General features: G+C 43.3%; 1 protein-coding gene across 1 annotated transcript in view; it reads right to left on the minus strand.

Moving 5' to 3' along the window:
* LOC131887445 (twitchin-like) overlaps positions 1-20,055 on the minus strand; it is a 49,096-nt gene that overhangs the window by 26,036 nt on the left and 3,005 nt on the right. The window contains exons 4-37 of the mRNA XM_059236059.1: positions 19,231-19,584; positions 18,880-19,164; positions 18,581-18,817; positions 18,341-18,520; positions 18,127-18,264; positions 17,906-18,052; positions 17,593-17,838; positions 16,774-17,523; positions 16,364-16,711; positions 15,906-16,298; positions 15,166-15,840; positions 14,293-15,102; positions 13,711-14,229; positions 12,892-13,314; positions 12,678-12,821; positions 12,356-12,607; positions 12,124-12,282; positions 11,821-11,919; positions 11,694-11,753; positions 10,675-11,397; positions 10,361-10,567; positions 10,195-10,278; positions 10,000-10,101; positions 9,830-9,913; positions 9,593-9,625; positions 9,078-9,344; positions 3,634-3,705; positions 3,366-3,404; positions 3,059-3,136; positions 2,447-2,591; positions 2,320-2,384; positions 2,081-2,255; positions 1,870-2,009; positions 11-136 (exon numbers count right to left, since the gene is read on the minus strand). Of these exons, the coding sequence (XP_059092042.1) occupies positions 11-136; positions 1,870-2,009; positions 2,081-2,255; positions 2,320-2,384; positions 2,447-2,591; positions 3,059-3,136; positions 3,366-3,404; positions 3,634-3,705; positions 9,078-9,344; positions 9,593-9,625; positions 9,830-9,913; positions 10,000-10,101; positions 10,195-10,278; positions 10,361-10,567; positions 10,675-11,397; positions 11,694-11,753; positions 11,821-11,919; positions 12,124-12,282; positions 12,356-12,607; positions 12,678-12,821; positions 12,892-13,314; positions 13,711-14,229; positions 14,293-15,102; positions 15,166-15,840; positions 15,906-16,298; positions 16,364-16,711; positions 16,774-17,523; positions 17,593-17,838; positions 17,906-18,052; positions 18,127-18,264; positions 18,341-18,520; positions 18,581-18,817; positions 18,880-19,164; positions 19,231-19,536 (8,511 nt within the window). The 5' untranslated portion in view covers positions 19,537-19,584. The remainder of the gene's footprint in view (positions 1-10; positions 137-1,869; positions 2,010-2,080; positions 2,256-2,319; positions 2,385-2,446; positions 2,592-3,058; positions 3,137-3,365; positions 3,405-3,633; positions 3,706-9,077; positions 9,345-9,592; positions 9,626-9,829; positions 9,914-9,999; positions 10,102-10,194; positions 10,279-10,360; positions 10,568-10,674; positions 11,398-11,693; positions 11,754-11,820; positions 11,920-12,123; positions 12,283-12,355; positions 12,608-12,677; positions 12,822-12,891; positions 13,315-13,710; positions 14,230-14,292; positions 15,103-15,165; positions 15,841-15,905; positions 16,299-16,363; positions 16,712-16,773; positions 17,524-17,592; positions 17,839-17,905; positions 18,053-18,126; positions 18,265-18,340; positions 18,521-18,580; positions 18,818-18,879; positions 19,165-19,230; positions 19,585-20,055) is intronic.

Genomic DNA, 20,055 nt, shown 5'->3' on the forward strand with positions numbered 1-20,055 from the left:
AGTGACTGACATCTCGCTTGAAGCTCCATCTTGCTTTGGGCTCAGATCGACTGAAGCGACAAGTGAAAGTGACGAACTTGTCGATCCTCTCCTTGGCCGATTGATCCTTGAGAGGTTCAAGCCAATCCTCTCCTCTCTGTAAAGATATGTTCAAGAGAATAATTATTCTGTTCAAGGTCCAAAAACAATTGCGAATTTAAATGCTTTAACTGAAAGAAAAAGACAAAAATAATCCGTCTCTGAAAAGGAACATTTAGGAACGCTTTATGGATCTACAATATACGACTGTGATCAATAACGAACATTGAATCACCCCTGGAACTCAAAATAACATTAAGTGAACATTCAATAAACGATTTTACTCGTTATTTCGACACCCTAATGATCATTAACGAATCCTGAAGTCTATCAATACTCGTTTAGAACTCGTTTTATGGAACCTCCAGGAATAGTGTTTAGGTTAAGGCTTGTCTAATTATGCATTTAAACAATTGACATTCCCACACAAAAGGTGGTCAAACCTTGTCTCTGGAAAAGGGTTTGAGCTCGGGCCAATCAGGGATCACATCGGCCAAACTAGGCCTTCTCGAAGGAGCTTTGGGCACAGAGAGTTGCTATAAAATCAAACATTGGATTTAGTCTCGTCGATAATGTTTGGTTTTTCTTAACATTGAAGTTTGAAAGCCAGAAAACTTGGCCAGTTTTAGACACTTCGAACTCACTAGTCGTTACGAATTATGAATTGGTTAGCTTATTCCATTATTCATTGTCCTTTGGATGATGAAAAAGTACATTTGCTTGGGAGACGAGTAGGAAACATTCAGTGACATCGAATCTACTTCGAACCTCAAGATTGAAGGATGACTTTCGCATCACAGTATGAAGAACGGGCCATTCGGTAAAGGAGCTTCGTTTACGTTGATGGGTTGAATCCTTAAAAAAGTTCAAATCTTTCAGAATTATGCTTGAGTCTGTTAAGCTCCAGTCGCAAAGGAGTTTTGTGCCAGGAACAATAAGCCATTGTCTAGGAGCATACTTTGAAAAATATAAAAATGCCAAGGTAACGGAGTTCACTCCAAGTCAGAGAAATAGGGCTGAGTCATCATATATAAAACTGTTTTGTTTAATCAGTAACGAGGTTAGGATTCCAACGAAGGTCAATGTTAGCTTATCTTCGGCCACGCAACCATCTTGTTTTTTAATAATTGACTTAGCATTCCAAAACCATTTCGTGGTCCAGACCTGGCTCAAACGTTTCAATGGCAACCTATCGCCAAAGACGGATGATCTCCGACTACTGGTACCACTCTCGGGTGGTGTTGGACCAGGGCCCTGTATAGACAAGAGAGCCGTAGAGTCATCCGAATGTGTCATGTTATTGTCACATTCATTTATTCCCTCTCATCGAGTTTTGTCCCCTTGGAATGCAAAGAGTGCCCAAAGGACGGCCCTTTCTCTCCTCCAAAAGGCCAAGAAGCTCATTGTCTCATAATTGAGAGAGAAAACGCCAAGAACTAGGCCTAACATCGAGTCCAAGTCCACCGACCCCTTGACTCATTGATCCGGGTCGAACCCGCCTGAGAGTCGTGTTACGCAACAAGTGCTTCAGATCCAAAACCTCCTCGCTCGGAACCACGCGCCCACTGGCCAGATTCACTCCCGAGATGCCCATGGAGGAATCGTGCCTGGAGGAGCTCTCGGAGTTGGTCTCGTCACCCGAGAGAATGACTGAGTCGAATTCATCTTCGGCACAATCCTTGAGTTGTACATAAACCAATAACTGTCTTTGGTTCAAGCACCGCTCGACGTTATCCAGATGGATAGGGTATAGAAGTAGGTAGGGCTACGAATGGTTGAGAAATATCTTACCCTCTCTTTGGGTTTGATGCCACCGTCGCCTTCATCCTCCAAGTGCTTCAAGTTTCCCCAATCAGGCTCCTCGTCGTCATTGCCCCACTTGGCGTACTTCTTTTTTTTCAACATAGCCCGGAAGTCCATTCCACTATCATCTGAATCAAATTGGGAACTTGGTCAAGATCCATGGATGAAAGATGTCTAGTAGAGGTGCCATCAAACTCACCAGACACAAAGAGCATGAACTCGGCTTCATCTTTGCCGTGGCAATTCTCGATGGTAAGCTTGTACTTTGCTTCGTCTGAGGCTTTGACCTTGCTAATGGCCAGCATGATCATGTTGTTGTTGTCACCATCGCTGATCAATCGGAACCGACCACCTTCCACAATATTGATGGAGCCCTGAGGTCCAAACAGTATTTATTACGATCTCGTCAAGATTGATGGATTCAATTGCCCAACTAACCTTGGTGAACTTGAAGGTGGGTGCCGGATTACCTTCAATGAACATGTAGCAACATGCCGTTTGATCTGAAAGAAGCCCCTGTAACGTTAGTAATTCAGTTGGAATGAGTTGAATTTGTTTTCCTGACCTTCAACGGCGCAATATTTCTCTTGAATCTCGACAATTCTGGGTGGTCCAGGTTCACCCTTGGCCACCAAAGGAATAGATTCGCGGTGCATCCATTTCTCCCATTCCGAATCCTCTTCGGGTCGACCAGCTCGGCTGGTCTTTCGCTACCATAGAAAACGAATGGAATGAAACTTCCGCTCAGAAGTGGATCATGCTATATCACATTTACGCAATGTACAAAAGGAAACGTGAAGTGGTCAAGCGATAAAAGCAACATGACACTCAAAAAGTGCACTCATATGGATGGTCAAACGTCAAGTCATTGGAAGCAAGGAATGTGCAAAAGGCAAGAAGAAAGATGATTTGTGTAAATGTGTGAATGTGTTTTACATATAGTACAAACCTTGTTATTCACCTTTGGTTGGGAAAAGAAAACATTAAAAGGGTCAACTCGTGGACATAAGACCTATGCTCGAGGTGTGCAAGAGCCCTCAACTTGAAGTTGGCCAAAAACCTTAACCATAAGTCTTATTGCTCCCGCTTGTATGTACATATTTGTTGTTGATGTCCTTTCTGATGGTCAGGGAACTAATTGGTGGTATGACAATCATATAAATATATAAGCATGTACCTCCCGCTCCTCGCCCACTTCACCGGGTCTTTGTTTAGAGCTCAAGAGCAACAACTTTTGAGGTTGGTCGGGAGAAGGCTAGAAGGGGAAGGAAGCACAACAATCACCACCCTGTACATATCATTCAATTTCTGGGAGAGACGCTAGATCAAGCACAAATATACTGTACGTACTATATGGCTATAATACACGTGTGGTAGGGATGGATAATAACGAGCCCGAACAACACTAACAACCGAGAAAATACAGCTGCAATGTACAGCGAACGAACGAACTTGCCTACCAACAACTGCGAGCGACGAGTTACCTTGTCTAAAAACTCAATTTCTCCCGGTCTGAGTTTGCCCTAAAGTGAGAATGAGACATGTTGTCAGTGGAAGTCGTCGAATGCTAAATGGTCTTAGTCTTATCAACTAACACTCATTGAGAAATTTCTCGTCGTGGGTTAGGAATGCAAGGATGAGTAAATCGTCTACGGATCACATAGATGTGGGATAAAAGTCAACCGGATGCGATGGAAATCTGGAACCAACTCTCAAGAATAGCAAATCCCAGAATGCGGCTAAAATGATTACCTCCTCAGGAATTATTAGACTGGGTCGACGAGAAGCTGACGGACTTGGAATGGACATTCTTCTCTCCGGAGGCTATTCCACATAAAAGAACAAGCATCCCGTTAAACATCGAATTTATCCAGAGAAGTACGGTACGTGCGTGGGTGAAAATCTAGCAGAAAACTAAATCTAGTACAGTATGAATGGCAGACAAGAGGACCACAATTGGTACAGCAAAGGTGGAAAACGTGCTAGTCAAAAGCTGTGCGTTTGTATGATCATAAGTGCCCTCGACCCAACACCAATTGCGTTTGATCCTATCTCAAACCTGATCCACATTTAAAACCCTGATTGCCAAATCTGGAACATCGTCCAGTATGCCATATTCAGTGGTGCACATGATAGGGAGATCCTGAGGGAACACAATCGGGGGCAAGTCGGACCAAGAAGGCTCGGGACGTGGTCCCTCTGTGGGTAGATGTAAGGTGTCTATTCTAATCCTGCCTTGGAGCCTGGCTATGGCGGAGGCCACGCCACACACTTTATCCGTGGCCTTGACATTGAGCAGGATTGGGGATGCTTCACATTTCCTTTGGAATTCTTGCGCCAATTCGGAGCTGTTGACATCTCTGGAATTTTGCCATGAATAACTCCGTTTATGAGTCATAATCTTTCGAGGAATGGGGACCCGTTGGGCGGGATCAAACTTTGGCTGATGAGCACTCAATGTCAGGCTTTGCGATCGCGGTCTGAAACGATTCAGTGGCGAATGGGGAAGTCGAAAAGAAAAGGGTAAAATTATGGCTAATTCACTTTGCCATTCACCAATGAATGCGGGATGATTTATGGAATCGTTCCCTACCGTGTCGATTGCTCTTTGGGGATTTGCCCTTCTCGCCTCTGATCATGGCATTTATTTTCGATGGAGATTGTCAGACTTTGTTGAATATCGAATTTGTTGGTTTGACTCGGCTTTTTGGGTTCAGTTGTAAGATTGTCATGTCGTTTGCGCTCCTTTTTGAGGTTGGCGTGAACCCGAAACTTTTTCTCTAGCTTCACATCATAAAAAGCACACGAACCTTCAACGGCCAAACACGATTCAGAAGGAAATTTTCGCATGAGGGTATTTTGAGGGGGTCGGGGTGGAAGGTGGGTTAGTGGATCCTAGATCAAACGGAGATAAATGAGGTTAGAACAAATTATCAAGTTGGAAACAATGAGTCGCATCTTGAATGCACAATCAAGCTATTTACAGCCTATGAATAGAGTGTGGGAACTGCTTGGTGTGACTTTATACATATATTTTTAGAGGGAAGAAAGATGGAAAGATTTGGTATCGTCTGCTTTGTTCGAAAGCGTTGTGGTTTGTTTTTACCTTGAATATTTCTCCAAAAGCAGTGTGTTCATAGTCTTGGCTTACTCGCTGTGAAAAACATTTAAGAGTGAGTATTTATATGATCACATCGTTTATGGACACCGACAAACCAGTCGAAAGAGACCGAACTACTTCGTTTATCCATCTACGTCATCTTTAACCGGTTACTAGAAGCGCCCATCAGATGAAAGTGAGGATGAGCATGGTTGATCATTCTCCTCATCAGGGTGCGCCAGGCAAACCAAGGTGTACCAACCTCTTGGAGGCTCGATCTGCGCACTTGCTCCACCACACCGGTCTTGCGCGGTGGTTTGGGTTTCTCTTCAATGATCTCAGGGATCCTGACCAACGACTTGGTGAGCTCCTTCCGTGGAGTGGTTTCGGAGCCATTGGCCAGTGCTTTGTGAGGCTTGAGTACTTCTACCATCTCGTCTCTCTCGGGCTCGGGCACCGTTTTTTCAGGCGAGAGTTCAAAATCATGGTGAACGAGCGAGTGCTTTGAAAGTTTCAGAGGCTTCAAATCGTGGGTTTGCAATTGCAATTCCTCCTCTTCGTGACTCTGAGTTTTGCTCTCTTTGCGTTCAAATCTCGGGATGGGCTTAAGAACCACACCCCAGGGCGTGACCGTGTCAGATTGAAGTGAGTGGTGCCTCGTCTTCTTAACTACGGTCTTGGTCTTCACGCCGTTTTTATTCTCAACATTTACAGATTCAGATTGCTCCGAAGAGGAGTCTGGAGAACCTTTTCGGTTGGGTAAGTTCAGTGAGTGCTTTCTGTGCAATGAGCCATTTGTTGTCACACCTAGCCTGAATTTAGAGACCTTTCCATTTGTGTCCAAACCGTTTGCGGGCTGATTAGGAGACGAATCCTAGAAATATCGGATACCCAACTGAACCATCGACTAAGCATCTTGAGCGCTTCTCAGAAAGTTTCAAGACTGCGAGTCTCTCTCTCTTCATCAAACGAGTGACGACTAATTGTTAATTGCCGCCTTGCGGGAATCGTCACTCATTTAATGAGATAATGACTTTCTTTGGCTCCTTACCCTGCGCATATCCCCAACAATTCGTTTGAACTCATCAATATCTTCCGAGTCTTGAACGGAGATTGAAGGAACTCGTTGTTGCTGTTGTTGTTGTTGTTGTTGTTGTTGTTGAATTGCCTCGGAGTCCACTGGACCACCTTTGCTTTTTTCATCACGCTAGTTTGAGGGAAATGAAAATGCCATAAACGTATACTCAAAAATACTTGACGTTCTGATCAATCGGCAGCAGAAGAGGAGTAGAAAAAAGATGCAAAAGGTAAATAACATCCAGATCATCATCAAATTCATCAGCATCAGCATCATAATAATCATCAGCAGCATGCCAAATGGAGAGCCAACAGGTAATGTACAGCGGTGAAAATGCGGGATGAGAGGATACAAATCAGTTTGGAACATGTTCCAAAGAGACCCCCAAAACAAGAAGGCATTCCTCCATTACTAAGTCAACAATCTGGCCGTTTTCCTGTCAATCAAATATATGAAGAGAGCGGACGGTCACTGGACGAAACAAAATCTCCGAGCTCGCCTCAGGAGAGATGTGAGTGCATAATTAAATACACAGCTCAAGCCAGATCTGGCCGAGTCGTGGGCGGGATATTTACTTAGCCCGAGTCCAGGTTGGCGTTTAATGACCGCCAAAACCCGACGTGAGAACGGATGAATTGGACGTATATGCCAAATGCTTTTGTCATGATTCAAACCTTGAACTTTAAACGTACAATTTGCCATTGAAAGCAATCCTCATCAACGTACAATGACTCACACCGAGTCGAATCACACCTTCCGGCTCTCGGACAAGAAGGAATAAGACGTACAATTTTTTGGGATCGAGTCGATCAAATCTCCTTACCAATAATGTTTTGCGACGTCCAAATAGCTTGGCAACTTGAGGAGGCCTAGGCGGCCCGTTGGGCCGGGTTCGACCATTCTGGAACCCGCTCATTTTCAAAGTCTGACTTCAGCAATAAACCAGACTTGGAAAGCAAGCACACCGCAACCGATGGCAGCCAACCACAACAACTTCTCTTCCAACGGGATCACAATCGTCGAGAAGAGGGACCACAGGACATCATCTTCAACTACATGTATCAACTTGGGGAATTGCACTTTTGGACTGTTTTCACTTCCAGAGAGCTCGAGGGTTGTCGAGATCCTAACGAAAGCAGGGATAGATCGCTTTTCACGAAATTTTGCCCGAGCAAAGGTTAGCTAGCATTCAAGGCTGCGAGCGCACGAACGGGCGAACTATCGCCGTACCTCGTTGCTGCCCCGTGCAGTGTGCGTTCTTCAAAAAGGGAGCACATATCCGTTCAGGGAATGGGGATACATTCCCCCAATTCTGTTGCTTTTCTGGGGTCTGATTAGAAATGTACGGGCCTTAACAAGGGTTATTGCTTCCAAAACTGAACGGGATGTTTCCCACAGTGCTTCTAAATCATCGCAGAGGCACAAAAAAAGCGCTCGATTTCACCCTGCTTATCCCGAAATGTAGAAACATTCCCAGCGATCATCAACTAACGACGAGCATTCGACAATTAATCAACAGCTTTTGGACCAATTGCGCCGATGTGCGCCCCTAATCTGGCTGACCTTGGGGTCTGTCTAATTGGTGGGCCTATTTACTAAGCGCAAATTACCCAAACACAGACCTGCTTCCACATCATAAACTGATCAACAGAAACCCTTCAGAAACGACTTTTTTCGGATCTCAAAGGGGTCGTCGTCTTTGGTCCGGGCTTTTTATGCCTGTGATTCTTAAAGTTGAGTCCGGTATCATTTTCCATCAACAAAATATCCCAAGTTCAAAGGGCGGAACAGAAAAGTCTTGAAATGTAATCCTTGTCGTGACTTTGTAATCAGTTTCAATTCAGCTAAAAGCTCGATCTAGGGGAAACAAAGCAGAAGAAACGAACCGAGACCTTCTTCGTTCGATGATGTTTGAGTCATTGGGTAAGGAACCCTTTAAAAGGAGTAGGTTGGCCGACGAGCTCCACTTAGAGAGCACTGCAGTGTTGGAACACTTCTTGTTTTGAATTGACTCGGAGGACTTGTATAAACACTGCCCTCTCTCTCGCTCTATCTTCTCGTTTGAAACGTCCTTGGAGGAAATTCCAGACACAGAAATCAGAAAGTGATCTTGAGATTGGGTTCGCTAATAGAAACTTAGCTCATGCAGAGAAGCGTAAAAATCGCCAATCGCGGATGCGAAGGGAAACAGAGTGAATAGCAAATTCATTACTTAAGCTGGACACAACATGGGGACGTAGCTTCTCACAAAGGAAATGTGATCTAATACCTCAAGGAGAGAAATGATGCCAATGACGCTGGATTTTCGCCGTTTGTAAGGGATGTACAATTCTTGGTAGTTCATTGGTTCAGCCCAGTCTCCCGTCACAAAGGGAGTTTCATGAAGGTCAATAGGGATTTCGATTAGAGCCAATGTCTCTTTGTTGGCCTTACCCTCGGGGATCAATGTCACTTCTGAATCAGATGGCTCTTGGATTCTGTTATCCTCCTCTACTGGTAGATCTAACGTGTCCATGGTAATTCCAATAGCCTCTAAATCACTTTGGTCCGGAGAGTGCTCTAAAGGTTTCTTGGGGAGCGCCTTGTCAGGCCTTTCAACTAAGGAAACCTCATTTTGAGGTAGTAAATGGAACATCTCCAGGAGACTCTTAAGACGATCTTCTTTGTTGTTTGATGAAGTGTCATTCATTTGCCCAGATCTCTCATCCGTATGAGAGTCCACCTGAACAACATCACTTGATTTCAAGTTGTCCTCTCCTTCGGTTGGCGAAGGTCTGGACAGGTCTGAGTCAATTGATATCTCTTCTTCGGGAGACGATTTGTTTTTCATTTTAAACTTTTGATTCTCTTCTAGTTTACCCTTATCAACGGGCTCAATCGAGCTTGTTTCCCTGTTAAAGTCACCTATTGATACTACTTGACCATCGTCACCACACACCTTTTTGGAAGACATTGACTCATCCTAAGATAATGCAACACTAATTTAGCTCGAACCGCATTCAATCCCTTTAATCCTACCTTGTCCATCACGCTCAACTTCTTGCCCGACTCAGCCGGTTCTTTGGCCTTGGGCTCTGGTGCAGGTTTGCGTTGTTTGCCCGTCTTATCCTCGGGCGAAACCTCTATCCGAGGAATGGAAGGCTCTTCTTCCTCTTCGGTCTCAGGCTCCTCGGGTTCTGGTTCTGGGCCCGGAGTCATTTTTTTCTTCTTTTTGACCACTTTCTTAGTCGATTTCTTTTTATCTTGAGCTGGTCGCTCTTGTTCGTTGGAGTTATCGGGCTCAGGCTAAATATGTGTGTTTTTGGTGTGAGATAATGTGAATCAATTTCTATGGGTGTGACAGAGACAGTACAGAGACAAGCGAAGGCTGTTCGAAATGACATGGACAGAGAAGGAAGAGGTTTGTTTGATGCAGGGAAGTCAGACTTGATTGGACAAAAAGAGTCTACAAACTGCAGGGTTGCGTCTATTGTTTGCCAAATGGAAGATGACGGACAAGTCAAAATCAAAGAAATGCGATCAATATTGCTTACCGAGGGTGGTTTGGAGGATGGCTTCTGCTTAGGCTGAAATGAGGATCAAAACATTGTGTTAGAACCAGAATAATCAAACATGCCTATGTGTGCCCTATCAAAATATGGACTTCAAAATGTGTTGGTAACCCAAGCAACAGAGTGAGAATTGAAAATGATACCCTTCCAAAATGTGAAGGCTGAAAAAACGATTCAAGTCAAAAAAGTGAGTCTATGATGTGTACACATGATCTTCACCTCTGAGGATTTTCTACTCGGCTTTCTGGAGCCATCGCCTTCCATTGCCTTTGTTCCCGGCTCCCCCCAACCTTCGTCATTGGACTATTGTGATCAAGAAAGGATAGGCAGGTCAATAGAGTTTGAGAAGTGTGTTAGTCAGTGATGTGATCTGTGGCTGTTACAAGTACCTCATCTTGTGGCTCTTGAGGAGAAGTGCCATCATCGGGTTGGCCTTTCGACTTCTTGACTAGTCGCAAGTTGGATTCGGCGTCTTCCTCTGCCAAGGGCTTCTGTTCGAAAGTGTATAAAAAGTGTGTTGATGTAGGTGTTACTCAAGGAGATTATGAGAGAAGGTGCGATCCTAAACACATGTAACTAGGTACCTTCTCTTTGGGTTTGACCCTTTTGTCCAATTTAACGCTAAGGAACTCGTTCTCCTCCTCTGGTTTTGATTGAGGAACCTTCTTCTGGAAAGTCATTAGTCAGGCGTGTAAATAGGTTAGAAATGTGCTGTGTAATGTGTGGGATTTTGTATGAATGTAGGAGCACCTTTTTCAATTTGAAGCTTGAAAGTGTTGTTGTGTCTGTAGGTTGTTGGTCCTCTTTGGGCTTTAGAGCCAATGATACTTCACTATCATCCTCCTCCCCCGTGTCATAAGGTTGATTCCTACCGACCTTCCGTCGAGTAATTTTTGTGGTGAATGTCTCCGGCCCGGATTGATCTACTGGCTCTATCTCCTGGGGCTCAGATGGTTCCTAGTGTGTATCATAATAGACAGAATGTGAAAGAAAGTCAATGTGGTGATTGTGTCAATTATCTTGAAGGCTGTTTTGTGTTTGTGTTATATGTGTTGTTACAATACCTTCTGGGGAACGGGTTTCAGAGAGATTCTTGAGTTGTCATCACTTTCCTGGGTTTTTCTGGACGTGGGTTTAAGAGTGATTCCAAACTCAGATTTCTCTTCTTTGGTGCTCTTCCTAGTAGGTCTCAGCTTCATGGAGACACCTTGATCGGCTTCGACGGTGTTTCTGCTCCCTCTCCTGCTAAGTCTTGTGGGAGTATTACCTCCATCCGAATCTACAGTATCCTTACTAATAGGCTTCAGTTTGAACGATTGTGAATCCTCCTTCACTGAAGATCGATGTTTGATTGGTTTTAATCCGAAAGGATTGACTTTCTTCTCTTCCTCAACCTTTTGACCTTTGGTCACCTTTCTCCTGATGGTAGTTGTTGAGCCTGACGTAATCTCCGGCTCGTCTTGATGGACCAATTCAGCATCTTGCATTGTGTGTTCAGATGGCTTCAATGTGAAGGACTCTTTGGTGACCGAGCCTTTTTGGATCCTCTTCCCGGGTTTCAGTGTCAAAGCGCTCTGTTCTTTCTCGACCTCCATCTGCTTCTTCTTCCTGAGCAGCTTCTTCTGATTGATGATGCGCCCTCCTTCCAAATCTTCAGCTCCGTCGGATTCCTCGCTTGAACCTAGATTTAGTTCCTCCAGTTTTTTCAACGCCTTTTTCATGACGTCCACTGAATCTTCGGCCTCACTCTCGGTCTCCGATGGTTCCCTCGAGCCCTCAATAGGTGTCTGTGAGTGTAAAGTGTGATTTGTGCTTGTGTTTGTTTGTGTTTGTTTGTGTAACAAAGACGTGTTGAAAGTATGGTATAGTTTGGGTTCGAACTACCATGCCTAACCAATAAATCCATGCACCGAGACCAAAAAACGAAAGGGTCCTTTACCTCGTCTGGTTCCGGTGAACTATGAACTGAAGGTGGTTGTTCCAGCTCTGTTATTTCTACCAAATCTGGTTTCTAAAATGACCGAGTGCAATTGGTATCAGAATGGAAACTTTCAGTTAACTGGACCCCAACTTTATTACTAACCTCTGGGCCCGGGGATTCATCCTTGGGTACATCGACAATGGCGATAGGAATGCTACGAGACTGAATAAAGGGCACGTTCGAGTCAGAATCTAAATGTTTTTGCTCTGATAACCAAGCGTCAAGTTACCTCAGAAAGGTCTTCTGGAATGTCGTCCACTTCTTTAATGTCGAGAGGTTTGTCATCCTCTGGTGTCGGGGTCGGTGGTTCTTCAACCACCGGTTCACGCTACATAATGAGAGAGATTGGGAAGGTATAGGAGAGATAGATCATTCAAGTGAGTCTCGAAGGAGTTGTCGTCGGAAAAGGAAAGCCTAGCCAGTCGGTTGTCGCGGTCGTGAAGGTGTGAGAGTCGAAGGTCAAGATTAATGTCGATATCAAAAGGATTAGTTCAGTAGGCGTATAATTATGTCCCTGAGGTCGTCCTGTTACCTCAGGTGCTCTCTTGCTAATGGTTATCTTAGTCTTGGCTTTGGCAACGCTGGTCGGCTCTTCTGACACCTTCGGCACTGTCTCAAGTGGTTTTTGGGTGTCAGGTAGAGATTCTAAATCATCCACAGGCACATCTTGATGCTCTTCTTTGGGTAAGGCCTGCAAACATGTGCCAAAACAACATTTCTTACTGGCCTTCGAAACTGACTTGGAACGTCTTAAGAGTCATTACTTGTTTCTTTGGCATTGATACCGATGGTAATGCGAGACTTTCAGGGGTTTCAGACACATCCGGCCTTAGTTCTGGAACAACGGCCTTTGCGGGGATGGCATTAACCTTCTCCTCTATTGGAGCGAGTCCTTGATCAGAGGGGAAGTTCACAAACGAAGGCAACTCAACATAATCTTGCCGATCGTGGCTAGATTTGAGAGCAAACTCTTGTTTCGGCTCATCCACTGGGAGACGATCAGTGGTATCAGATTCCTGAAAACATCAAGAAGAGTTTGTAATTCATTGGATTCGAGGAAATTTGTTATTGATTTGAAGCACTTACTACTGGGCTGACAAGACCCTCTATAGGCGTGGTTTCCTCGATCGGCTTAACCTTGCGGACTTTTTTCTTGGTCACTGAGACCTTTCGGGTTTTAGTTCCATCCTCGATTGGTTTACTCAGCGTCACATTGGTTGATTTTTCTTTCTATTAACGAAACCCAAAAATGGTGTCAGATTCGTATTCTGTAAAGTACCCCACGAATCTCTTCACTCACCGCTTCGTGAAGTGGAGGAGATTCGAATTTGTGGCTGCGCAGTTTCGTTTCCGGTAGTTCCAACCTTTCCTCCTTAGGTTTTTCGCGAGGAGTAGTTTTCTTCAATTTGATCTCATGGAGCTCAATCGGTTGCTCTTTGGGAGGCAATTTAATCGGCTTCTTTCCAAGCTCTCTGTGCAAGTTCTCAACCTCAGGAGTCACTTCTTGCACCTCGACAACTTCTCGCTTTGTTTCCTCCTCAATTACTGCAGGAGCTTCTTCTGTTGCATCGGGCTTGGGTGAACTTTCTTTAGGCGATGGACTTTTGGCTTCGTTCTCCTTGGGATTCTTCTTTTTGGTGACTTTTTTGGTCACCTTCACCTTCTTGTCCTTATCCTCCTTTTCGATCGGTTCTCCCAAAGAAACGTCGGACGTTTTTTCGGGCTGAAATCGTGACGTAAAAAGAGCTTTAGAGTTGTAGCCATTTTTTTCCATGCAATTGTCATTGCAATTGTATTTATTCACATTTTAACACATGTACTACATTTGCTTGGAAACCTTCAATTGCTTATTACAATTCCGTTTCTCCTTTTAGTTAATAGCAAAAATAATGGATCATCGCCTCGAAATGCGCTCTTTGAACACAGAATGGGACAGAAAATGTCAAATTTGTAAGAAAATGTAAACTCGATCCAAGAAATAATAAAAAACTATCTGTGAGGAAATCAAGTATTTTCAATCAAATATTTTTGAAATCAATGGAGTTGTGATCAATCAAAGTTCAAAGTAATTGACGTAGGTCTTAAGGCCTTAACTGTGATGAAAGATGCATCAGCTTACCATTTCCTTGTGTGGTAGCTCTTCAAAGATATGATGCGTGAGTTTCATTGGAATTTCGACCTTCTCGATGGGCGGTTTCTCCTTGTGTTTCGCCTTCTTCAACTTGGTCTCGCTCGATTCAATGGGCTTTTCAAGGTTCTTCAATTGCTTCACAGGCTTTTTGGTGATTCCTTTGGGGAGCTCCTCGGGCTCTACAGTCACGTCAACTACCTCAGGACGAATTGGGAAGACCTCCAGAACTGGAGATGACCTTCTTTCATTAGGAGTTTCATCGACAATTTCTTCCGGAGCAGGTTCTGATGGTTGTTGTTCTTCTTCTTCGTCTTCAGTCAAGGGTTCATCGATCGTTGGAATAGCGTCCTCAATTGAAGGCTCCTCATGTATAGGAACTTCCTCCTTAGGTTCATCTTTGATCTTGGAAATCTTTCTTTTAGTGACCTTCTTAGTGACCTTAGTAGCTTTGGTTTTATCGCCCTTGTCCAAAGGTTCAGAGACGAAAACTCCACTTGTTTTCTCAGTCTGCCGAAGTAATTCAAGCCATTAAATCAGCACAAAAATAAATCATTAAAAATCCCAGCTTACCGCTTCTTCACAAGGGGTTTGCTCAAAGATGTGATGCTTCAATATTGTAACTGGAATCTCTGCTCTCTCGATTTCTTTCTTTTCAACCGGTGTTCGCTTTTTCAATTTCACCTCGTCCAAATTTGTCGGAGGCTCTTGACTAACCTTTGGCTTCTTGGGTATTTCATCTTTCGGCGTCGTTTCCGATGGCAATTCTGTGTCTAGTTTTGGCTCCTCTTGTGCTACTGATGGCTTCGAAGGCTCCTCTTGGATAGCGTCAGGTGATGGTGCTTTAGGCTCCGTTGGTGAAGATACCTCCTCAGAAGAAATGGGTTCTTCTTCTTCTTGCTCCTCTTCAGACGACTCCTTTTCCTTGGGTTTCCTTTTTCTTATCACCTTCTTCACAACCATAACGTCTTGTTTGAGCCCCTTGCGTTTGTCTTGTACAATAGGCTCCGAAGCAATAACGCCTGTGGGCTTCTCTTGATCTTCAAGCTCGAGAGGCTTTTCGAAAGCGTGGTGTTTCAATTTGGGCATTTCTGGTCGAATTTCTTCTTTGGGTTTTTCTTTAGGAACTCTTTTCTTGAGCTTGACATCCGAGGGAGACGTTGGTTTCTCCTTGGAATCGACAATTGGCTCCTTAGAGATTGGAGAATCAAGTGTCGATGGAGAACCAGACGCCTCCGAAGGCACATCCTCCTGAGTTTCGGGCTCCTCAGAGAGCTCTTTTTCGCCTTTCCGCCTGACTTTCTTGACGATCTTCTTCGTTCGACGAGTAGATGCATCAATTAGATCCTCCTCTGACACACTCAAATTGGTTGGTTTTTCAAGCTGAAACACAAGATCAATTAATCAAAACTGTCAAGGCCTGCCAATCAAATCTAATTATTTTACCTCTTCTTGTAGCGGCTTCTTTTCAAATTGATGTTTTTTCAAGGTAATGGATTCTTTTTTGTCTTGGTCTTTCGGGAGGAGACGGGGAGCTTTCCTCTTCTTTTGCTCATCTTCTTGAGGTTCATTGGTTTTGGGTATTGGTTTGTTTGAAGTTGACGTGGGCTCCTCAAGATCAGGCTCTTTGACTGGAGATTCCTTTTCTTGAGATTGATCTTCCTCAGCATCCGAGTCTAAACCATCGGCATCCTTTTCTTTTGGCTTCTTTTTTCGAACGATCTTCTTCGTCACTTTGATTCCTTTATCTTGTTTAGATTTGCCATCCTCGAGTGGTATACTCAAAACAACTTGGGTTTGCAGTTCAGGCTTTTCATCTTGATTTGGAAGCTCAAAAACATGATGCTTCAGATTGTTTGGTATTTCCACAGGTTCTGCCTTTGGCTTTTGCACAGGCTCTCGCTTTTTCAGTTTTACCTCACCCAATGTTTCAGGCATGGCTGGTTTGGGCGAGTCTTTCTTCGCTGCCTTGTGGTCAGTTTCTTGAGGCAATTCGGGAACACCTTCTTCACGCTCTTTTTCGCCTTTGGCCGCGCTCTTGATTTTCTTTATCGGCTTTTTCTTACTCGTGATCTCTGAATCTTGAGATTCATTTATGATCCCTTCAGTTTCATGCTCCTCCTGCAATATCAAATTTGGGTTGTATTCTAATAAGGGAGCACCAGAATTTATGAACGGCAACTTACTCTTTCTGGTTCCGGTTCTGGTTCCTTTTCAAAGACCTGATCTTTTGGCGTAATCTTATCTGATGTTGAGTCCGATAAAGACTTTTCCTTCCATGTCCGCTTCTTTGGAGTCTCTTCTTCATTTGTCGTCGATTCTGGTTTGGCTTTAGATATCTCAGATGCATGAGTGTCTTTTGGAACTTCATCTGGTTGACTTAAAATTTCGGGGATAGGTACTCTTTGATCTGGGGCATCATCAACGGTTTCTGAAGGTTCGTCACCTTCTTGAGGATGATCTTCTGATCCAGGTTTGGATTTCTTTTTCTTAATCACCTTCTTCTTGACAACTTGGTCCTTTTCCTTGGTTTCCTTGTCCAGGCGTTGGCTTAATTTTACGTCCGTTGATTTCTCATCCTAAAAGTGGAAAGGTTTCAAGAGGGAATGTAACAGTTATAAAAAAATGGAATTGAAAATGGTACCTCTTCGTTGTTCGGCTTTGCCTCGAAAACGTGACTCTTCAAGTTGATCGGAATAGTTTTGGGTTCCTCTTTTGGCTTTTGAACGGGAACTCGTTTTTTCAATTTCACTTCCAATGGAGTGTCAGGTTTTTTCTTATCTGGTGCACTCTTTTTCGGTTTCATAGGTTTGGTGTCGTCGTTTTCCTTATCCTTTTCTGGCGTATCAACAGGAGAGGTTTCTTCTTCCTTCTCAATTGGTTTCTCTTCTTGTGGCTCTCTGCCCACTTTCAACGCCTTTTTCGTCTTCTTTTGCTCGAGACTAGATCGATCCTCAGTGTCAGTCATTTTTACCTGGGTATCCAGTTCCTCCTGTAAACAAAAGTTATTGGGGTTAAGACAATTCTACCTGATTTCTACCCTAATATTCTTACCTCTTCAAATTCCGGTTTGACCTCAATTTCGTGCTTTTTAAGAGTCAGCGGTTCCTGAGAATCTTCATGTTTCGGCCTTTGCTTAATTTTACCCATGGTTGGAGTTTCCTTGTCCTTTTCCGGAGCACCCTTGGTTTCTTCAGGAAGGTTTGGTTCCTTCTCTGCACCATCCAGCTCTGGAGGTTCGTCGTCCGCTGAAATTGTTGGAACCACTTCATCCTCAAGATCGGGTTCATCTGAATCCAAGTTCTCCTTTGTCTTCTTTGTTTTCTTTGTAATGGTACGCAATTTCTTGCTCCGGATGTCTTTGTCCAACCTTTGGGACAAGATCACTGACGTTGCATTCTCTTTTGCTTCATCCAGAGGCTTGGACTCAAACACATGGCTCTTGAGATGTATTGGAATGGTTTTCTGCTCTTCTTTGGGCTTTTGAATGGGTTTTCTCTTTTTTAATTTAACTTCTTCGATATTTTCTGCTTTAGGTGGAACAGCTTTTTTGCGTATGTTGGTTTCAGCGTCGCCTTTGTCTGGTTCTGTTGGTTCCTCGGCCACTGGTGAAGTTCCTTCATCATCTGGAATCTCGTCCTCGTTATTCTCTTCTTTTTCTTCAGATTTGACAAGATCATCTTGGGGAAGAGGATCGGCTTCTTTTGGTTTTAGTTCTCGGATCTTCTTGACGATTTTCGTTCGCTTATCCTTCTGATCTTTTTGCCAAGTAGCAGATACATTCACGTTAGTTTCCCTTTCATCCTGGAATCAGAAGAAACGTTTGAAATATGGCATTTACTTGATTTCGTTGCTATTTGCTGCAACCCTTACCTCTTCGTCTAAAGGCAGGGCTTCAAACTGGTGGTGTTTCAAGGAAATTGAAATCTTCTTTTCTGGTTCTGTCGGCTTTTGACGAGGCTGAGTCTTTTTTAATTTGACCTCGTCCAAAGATGAAGGTTTTTGCTCTTGTGGCTTACTCATTTCCTCCAAAGGCTCTTCGTCTCCGGGCTCAGGTTCAGAACCTGGACCAACTTTCATTCGTCGAGTTCGAACTTTTCTGTCTTTAGTTTGTTCCACCTTTTTAGATCAAAAAGAAGCTTGTGCGTCAAAATTATTATGAGTGTTTTCACCTTTATGCTCTTACTTGATCTTCTAATGGACCTTGTTCATTATTGGTCTCATCTAAAGTGTCTTTGTGTTCTTCTGGTCTAGCTTTTCGTACTCGCTTTTTCTTGGTGGTCTTTTCCTCAGAGAGAGTTATTCCGCTTGATGTCGTGTCCTGTGTATCCTCCTTAAAACATGAGCGTTTGAAATTGCAAAAAATCGGCTATAATTGAATCTTGAATTAGTCACGATAGAACTCACAACTGGCGCTTCAGTTTCTTGGTCATCTTGAATTTCATCATCTTCCATAGGTTTAACTTTCCGAACTATTCTCTTTTTGGTTTTCGTGTATTTTTGCTCCAAACTTTCCGTCAAAAGTGCATGAGAGTGCTCCTCATCCTGATATTAAATGTAACCGCAAGCTTTGAATATCGAAGAAAGAGATTGATGAAGGACAAATCAAAGCCAAACAAACCTCTTCATTTAAAGGAGCTCGCTCAAATTCATGATGCTTCAGTTTGAATGGAACTTGAGGTTCTTCTAACGCCGGTTTTGGCTTAATCTTACGCTTCTTCAGGTTGACATCTTGTTTTTGAGGCGATTCAATAGAGGGTTTCCTCTTGGAGTTTGGCTCTTTTTCCGGCTCGTCCACGTCCTGAATTTTAAAGAAACATGATCGAGCATTCTGTCTCAATATGATAAAAAACACTCTGACCTTAAAGCTATCTTCATCTTCATCTGAGGATGACAATTTTGGTTCTTCTATCTCCTTGAAGGGAAGATTTGATGTTTTTCGAGGTTTTTTGACGATTTTCCGAACTTTCCGAACGTTTTCGCTCTTTGTTTCTTCGTCATCAGCTGTATGGAACTCTTCCTCTGATGACATTCCGAGGTAGCGTTCCTTAGGCTTTGATTTTTGTTCCGACATTTCCACTTTTGAAAGATGCTCCGTCTGTTTGTTATAGAATATATTATTAAATCGTTCTTTGAATCAAAACCCAAAGCTAGTCTTACCATTTCAGTTTGAGGGGTTGCCTCAAATTCGTGATGAAGCAAGTCTACTTCTTCCATTTTGAGCTCCTCCCATGTGCTTGGAGTAATTGAGCTCTTTCGGAGCTGCAAGTTCAAGAATTCAACTTCTTTGTTGTCACTCTTTGCCTTAACAATCTCGCACATAGACAAAGGCTTTAGTTTGATCTCTTCCAGAGCAACTACATCTTGAAGGGCTTTCTCTTGGACGCTTAATTTTCTGGCCTTGGAAACGGATGGTTTTGAAGGCTTCTTGTCATCTTTGGCAACCTACAAATTGTCAAAGACATTTATATGAATGATAAGGGACAATTGAAGTCTGTGCAATAAACCAACCGGCTTCTTCAACTTTTTCTTGATCTTTAAATCGGAAGGGGTAGGCACTGGAATATCCTCGATTGGAGTGGAGAGCCGGATAAAGGTTGTTGGTTCAAGAGCTTCTCTCATTGGATACTCTTCAAACAAGTGATGTTGAAGGTCAACGGATTCAACGGTTGCATCGTCCCAAGTGCGCTTCACGATCTCGGACTTTTTTAGCTTGACTCCAACAAATTGAGGAATTACTTCTAATGATTTGACACTAGTTTTACGAGCCTCCAATGTTTCCAGTGAGATTTTGCGAGCTGTTTGCGATTTTTGCATGACCTGTACAAGCTCAGACGTGGCATCTTGCAATTCTTGAGGATATTCCTAAAATAAAATAAAATAAAATAAAATAAAGAAGAGCGAAAGGGAAAGAATTAGAATATGTTTGATGACAAAAAAAAATTATTTCAGGTGTTTTGGGGCCTTTCTGTGAAGATTGTTCAAAACCACTAAATTCCCCCCGAAAAAAAAACAAATTAGAACTAGAGGTGTTTTGCCCAAACGCTCGATAGAAGAAAACAGAATAAGTAGGGAAAGAAGCAATACTGCTAGATCCTAACATGAATTGCTTTGAATATATGGAGTTGTGTTTTGAATCAAGAGGCGAAGGTGACTGAAAAGTGTTTTTTTTTTCTATTATGTCATGTTGATGCACTTATGTTTAAAAAACTTTTGCAAGCGCGTACTTGATTTTATAGCCCTTAAAAGTTTTCTGTTAGAAAGTTGGAAAAGCAAGAAAAACGATTCGGTTCGCCGTTCGATATGTACTTTTTCAATGGTCCTTTGACTTTGGTC

Source organism: Tigriopus californicus, chromosome 9 (assembly GCF_007210705.1).
Source record: "Tigriopus californicus strain San Diego chromosome 9, Tcal_SD_v2.1, whole genome shotgun sequence".
NCBI classification, from domain to species: Eukaryota; Metazoa; Arthropoda; class Copepoda; order Harpacticoida; family Harpacticidae; genus Tigriopus; species Tigriopus californicus.